This window comes from Scyliorhinus canicula, chromosome 16 (assembly GCF_902713615.1).
Source record: "Scyliorhinus canicula chromosome 16, sScyCan1.1, whole genome shotgun sequence".
NCBI lineage: Eukaryota > Metazoa > Chordata > Chondrichthyes > Carcharhiniformes > Scyliorhinidae > Scyliorhinus > Scyliorhinus canicula.
In genome coordinates, this window is record NC_052161.1 from 132,172,231 (window position 1) to 132,178,537 (window position 6,307).

At 45.0% G+C, this 6,307-nt stretch overlaps 1 protein-coding gene across 1 annotated transcript; it reads right to left on the reverse strand.

Moving 5' to 3' along the window:
- Positions 1-4,379: 4,379 nt before the first annotated feature.
- On the reverse strand, positions 4,380-6,307 carry hes2.1 (hes family bHLH transcription factor 2, tandem duplicate 1). Its single transcript, XM_038822268.1, has 4 exons — positions 6,087-6,307; positions 5,865-5,960; positions 5,645-5,732; positions 4,380-5,021 (listed from the first exon to the last, which is right to left on the reverse strand). The coding sequence occupies exons 1-4, from the start codon at positions 6,183-6,185 to the stop codon at positions 4,684-4,686; spliced, it is 621 nt and encodes a 206-aa protein (XP_038678196.1). The 5' UTR covers positions 6,186-6,307; the 3' UTR covers positions 4,380-4,683.

The following is a 6,307-nucleotide window of genomic DNA, read 5'->3' on the forward strand; positions in this document are numbered from 1 at the left end:
AAAAAGTATATATCCCTTTGTCTGGGTTCCTGAGATTCTTAATGTTCCAACCGTTATGAATTTGAAAGCAAGATAGTGGACTAATAGACTCCAGTTAACCAGCCTGGGTTCTGAAATGCAGATGGCCTTGGCCTATTTCCCTTTGAATTTGGTCTCTGCAACATACAATGTTCATTAGAATGTCTTCAGTGATAGGCCCAGGTTTCTCTGATACTGCCAGATAGCTCTTATTGTTTGAGAGTCACAACCAGACATAGCTTCAGTCATTTTAAAAAGTAATTGTGCAGTTATTAAATTTCAGAAATTAGCCAGAGGATGTACATACATATTGAGGTGATAGCCCTGTTATGTTACTGTAAAGGACATCTGTTTTAGTGAGAAGTGAAATTTGTCTAATTGGCGTTGAAGGGCAAAACAATTGATATTGCCTTGGGCCATATGGCCTTCCTTTTATCTCATAACTCATGACATCTTTATCATTCTCACCTTAACTCCAATTTATCACTGACTTTCCGTATGTAGTATCTCCTTTATGCATTCTTGCACCACCTCCACCTACCATGGGCAGGGCAAATCCATCCCAAATCCACTCCAGGCTCAATGGGGATCAAATTCCATGCTGTTGGCACTAATCTGATCCAGACCAACTGTCTAGCCAATCCACCCCTCGAGTAGTCTGAGTTTGCTGTGGCAGCATACACTTTTACATGAAGTCCAGAGCTATGAATAGTGATGGTCGAGGCTCCAATTTTTTTCCATCACACGGTTGACCAGGAATTTCACCCGCTCTTACCGCCTGTCATTGATAGACATTGGAAGGATTTACAGGCTGGTAATCACCGTTTTTGGCTAGATTATGAATACACTTCCCATGGCCATCAAGTTCTGGAGTGAGACTTGAGCCTGGAATGAGGGGGGCATGGTGGCACAGTGGTTAGCACTGCTGCTTCACAGCTCCAGGGACCCGGGTTCAATTCTGGCCTCAGGTGACTGTGGAGTTTGCACATTCGACCCGCGTGTGCGTTGGTTTCCTCCGGGTGCTCCGATTTCCTCCCACAGTCTAAAGATGTGCAGGTTAGGTGGATTAGCCATGGTAAATTGCCCCGTAGTGTCCAGGGGTTAGGTGGCATTACTGGGTTACGGTGATAGGGTGGAGACATGGGATTAAGTAGGGTGCTCTTTCCAAGGGCCGATGCAGACTCAATAGACTGAATGGCCGGCTGTTGCACTGGAGCATTAGGTCTGAGGCCAGTATGCTATCCACTCTGCCACAAGATCTCCTGAGATGCTCCTACAGTAAAGCATGTAAGATATGTGGGGGAGTTCTGTATTGTTCTGTGCTGAAAGATGCAAGATACACAGTTGTGGACTGTGCTGGAGATTATGGGGTCATTGGGGCTGACCTGTACTGAAAGGCATAGGATATGTGGAAATGTCCTGTATTAAAGGGTCCGAAAGGTGCAGAAGGACGGTAGAAAGAGGGAAAATCGACCGTGGATATCTGAGGAAATAAGGGACGGTATCAAATTGAAGGAAAAAGCATACAAAGTGCCAAAGATTAGTGGGAGGCTAGAGGACTGGGAAATCTTTAGGGGGCAGCAGAAAGCTACTAAAAAAGCTATAAAGAAGAGTCAGATAGATTATGAGAGTAAACCTGCTCAGAATATAAAAACAGATAGTAAAAGTTTCTACAAATATATAAAACAGAAAAGAGTGGCTAAGGTAAATATTGGCCCTTTAGAGGACGAGAAGGGAGATTTAATAATGAGAGATGAGGAAATGGTTGAGGAACTGAACATGTTTTTTGGGTCGGTATTCACAGTGGAAGACACAAATAACATGCCAGTGATTGATAGAAATGAGGCTATGACAGGTGAGGAACTTGAGATGATTGTTATCACTAAGGAGATAGTGATGGGCAAGCTAATGGGGCTAAAAGTAGACAAGTCTCCTGGCCCTGATGGAATGCATCCCTGAGTGCTAAAAGAGATGGCTACGGAAATTGCAAATGCACTAGTGATAATTTACCAAAATTCACTAGACTCTGGGGTGGTCCCGGCAGATTGGAAATTGGCAAACATGACACCACTGTTTAAGAAAGGAGGTAGGCAGAAAGCGGGTAATTATAGGCCAGTGAGTTTAACGTCGGTAGTAGGGAAGATGCTGGAATCTATCATCAAGGACGAAATAGCGAGGCATCTGGATAGAAATTGTCCCATTGGGCAGACGCAGCATGGGTTCATAAAGAGCAGGTTGTGCCTAACTAATTTAGTGGAATTTTTTGAGGACATTACCAGTGCAGTAGATAATGGGGAGCCAATGGATGTGGTGTATCTGGATTTCCAGAAAGCCTTTGACAAGGTGCCACACAAAAGGTTGCTGCATAAGATAAAGATGCATGGCATTAAGGGTAAAGTAGTAGCATGGATAGAGGATTGGTTAATTAATAGAAAGCAAAGAGTGGGGATTAATGGGTGTTTATCTGGTTGGCAATCAGTAGCTAGTGGTGTCCCTCAGGGATCAGTACTGGGCCCACAATTGTTCACAATTTACATAGATGATTTGGAGTTGGGAACCAAGTGCAATGTGTCCAAGTTTGCACTAAGATGAGTGGTAAAGCGAAAAGTGCAGAGGATACCGGAAGTCTGCAGAGGGATTTGGATAGGTTAAGTGAATGGACTAGGGTCTGGCAGATGGAATGCAATGTTGACAAATGTGAGGTTATCCATTTTGGTAGGAATAACAGCAAAAGGGATTATTATTTAAATGATGAAATATTAAAACATGCTGCTGTGCAGTGAGACCTGGGTGTGCTAGTGCATCAGTCACAAAAAGTTGGTTTACAGGTGCAACAGGTGATTAAGAAGGCAAATGGAATTTTGTCCTTCTTTGCTAGAGGGATGGAGTTTAAGACTAGGGAGGTTATGCTGCAATTGTATAAGGTGTTAGTAAGGCCACACCTGGAGTATTGTGTTCAGTTTTGGTCTCCTTACCTGAGAAAGGACGTACTAGCGCTGGAGGGTGTGCAGAGGAGATTCACTAGGTTAATCCCAGGGCTGAAGGGGTTGGATTATGAGGAGAGGTTGAGTAGACGGGGACTGGACTCGTTGGAATTTAGAAGGATGAGGGGGGATCTTGTAGAAACATATAAAATTATGTAGGGAATAGATAGGATAGATGCGGGCAGGTTGTTTCCACTGGCGGGTGAAAGCAGAACTAGGGGGCATAGCCTCAAAATAAGGGGAAGTAGATTTAGGACTGAGTTTAGGAGGAACATCTTCACCCAAAAGGTTGTGAATCAATGGAATTCTTTGCCCAGTGAAGCAGTTGAGGCTCCATCATTAAATGTTTTAAAGATAGAGATAGATTGGGATTAAGGGTTATGGTGTTCGGGCCGGAAAGTGGAGCTGAGTCCACAAAAGATCAGCCACGATCTCATTGAATGGCGGAGCAGGCTCGAGGGGTCAGATGGCCTACTCCTGCTCCTAGTTCTTATGTTGTTATGTTCTATTGAAGGATACATGTTAATTGGAATTTATAGGCTGCGGGTATGCCCTGTATTGAAGGGTATAGGACATTCAGGTATGCGCTTGCTATACTGATGCTGTCGTACATGCGGAATTGCCATGTGGTGAAGGGTATGGGATAATGGACTCTGTCGTCGTATTGAATAATACAGGATATGCGAGTATGTCCTCTGTTGATGTTGTAGTAAAGGCGAGAATATTCTCAATTGGATAATCGTTTAGGATATTCGAGTATTGATGTTAACGCCTGTGACTCAGTTGGTAGCACTGTCACCTCTTGAATCAGAGGTCGTGGGTTCAAGACCCAATGCGGAAAGTTGAGCAGACAAATCTCGGCCGAATGACAACTTGGAAGAGAATAAACTGTTGGGAGTCTCCATTTATAATTCCAGTTCCTGACCTCACATTTGAGTGTTCAGGTAGAACTTTTCAGAAACGGGCAGCTTTGAGTGAAAAAACAAACTCTCAGCTCCCCTCTCGATTCTATGCGAATGATTTTCAATGATTGATGACAATGGCCTTTTCTGGTGGACCTGAAGGGGAACACCAGGTTGTCCTGGGGTTTGGGTGACACAGGGAGAGTGCAAACTCCTCCAGCTCTCGCTCTAACATTGAGTCATCGAATTTCACAGCGCAAAGAGAGGCGCATTGGCCCATCGTGTCTGTACCGACCTATCTATTTTAATCCCAGGTTCCTGTACCTGATGTGATTAATTAACTCCCGCGGCTCTGCCCTGAATCTTGAAGCATTTCAATACAGGAAACATCCCCTTCACGGAGAGACAGGAATCAAATGGCTGAGAAATTAGAACACCCAAACCACCAAGTTCATTTTCTATTTTGATTTATTTTCAAAAAAATCTTTTATACAATCATTAAACACTTTTATATTATCTTTGAATTTTCTTATTTAAAATATATTCCCTTATATACAACAGGCCGGCATGCCACCATTAAAAAGTGCCCAATTGTCAGTGGATATTTAATCGGATCGAGGTCAATAAGTTTCTGTTTTGCATAGAAATTCCAATTCATAAAACTATAAATGCCTCAGATATATCATGCAAAACGATTCCATATGTACACATTTTCTTTACAGTTTAATTCTGCACAAAGTATTTATACGTGTTAAGAGTCTCTTGTGTGTCCACGCCCGCTACCATGGCCTCCAGATGCAGTTCTGCTGGGGGACTGGGAGGACTTGCTGGTTGAGGCGAGGGCTGACACTGGGGGCTGACGGTCGCTGAAACGCTGGGCACCCAGTTGCGTTGGATCGGACCAAACTCCGGGGTCCCTCCCGCGGCGATACCTCTGCGCCGGCCGGGCTCCTGATGCTGGCAGAGTAAGGGTAATAGGACACTAAAGGCATGCACCTCTTCAGGTAGTCTGTCAAACGATCGCACCCTTCCGTTCCCATGAGCTTTGAGGACGGGAGGAGGTTGCTCAGCTGAAGGAGGCAGGCACGGTAACCGTCCCGATAGCTATCCAGGCGATCTGTAAGGAGAACAGACAAAACAGTGGTCATTCCCCAGCTTGTGGACCTCTTCATAGTGTTAGCAAATAAACTGTCACCTGTCTATAAACTCAGTGATGTGGAAATGCCGGCGTTGGACTGGGGTGAGAACAGTAAGAAGTCTCACAACAGCAGGTTAAAGTCACAACAGCTTTATTGGGAATCACCAGCTTTCCGAGGGCAGTTCCTTCATCGGCTGAGGGATTCCAAATAAACCTGTTGGACTTTAACCTGGTGTTGTGAGACTTCTTCCTATAAACTCAATAGCTGGTCAGTTCCCCTTTACACATTTAGATTCGGATGGAGAAGACAGAAGCAGCAATAGAGATTAACCAATCCGTTTTCCTGGACACTTTGTGGGACCTAATGTGTAAATTAGCCCTACTCTGGCCCAGAATAAAGCGCCCTGGGAGTTCCCAAGAGGATGAAAGACGCGGTAAATAATTGTAACCCCCCCCCCCCCCCCCCCGGTTTTTATCATGTTGATGAGCAGTGGTAACTGTTTAAGGAGATTTTCAATTCCTCTCAACTAAAATGGGCCGTGGTAGCTTGTGGACTGCGGGATGCTCTGATTCTGAAGCAGATCCCATCTGAAGGCACTTACCGTACAATGGAGTTTTGGGCAAATCCTCCAGAAACCGAACAGTCATTTCCAGAATATCAGCTTTTTCCAGTTTGGAATAACGTGGACTCTGTCAGAGGGAGGGGGGAAAAGACAGAAAGTTTTAATCATGAACTCTTTATCTTGTAAATCGAATTAAAACCAGCTTGTCGCTCAAAAAGGGTTTACCAGGACAAGAGAGAGAAATCAAACCTTCACTTACATCTTTCCCAATGAGGGGCAGGATCAGAGTCTTTAACTGGTTCAGACTGTCATTGATCCGCGCGCGTCTCCGCTTCTCCATCAGAGGTTTCAGAGTCTGCAAGGAAATCAAATCAGGTTTTACACGCGGGAACACAGTTAAACCACGAGACAGATACCCCGACGTGGCGGCTCCTCGGGACGAGCTGGATTCAGTATGTGGGGCGGAGGGGTGGGGAATTACCTTTCTTAAATCGCTGGCTTCTCTCTTTTTACGTTTGTTCAGGTGTGCAGAGTACTGTCCGTGCTCTGTAGTGCTCGATTCGTAGAGATGAGGAGACATTCTCTCTGCCCGGTGTGTGTGGGTGTGTGTCTGTTTGAGAGAGGGAGAGAGCTTTCAGACAGAAGATGCTGGGAGCTGTGGGAGCTGCCAGGTACAGAGTGTGGGAATGACTCTGTGGCTGG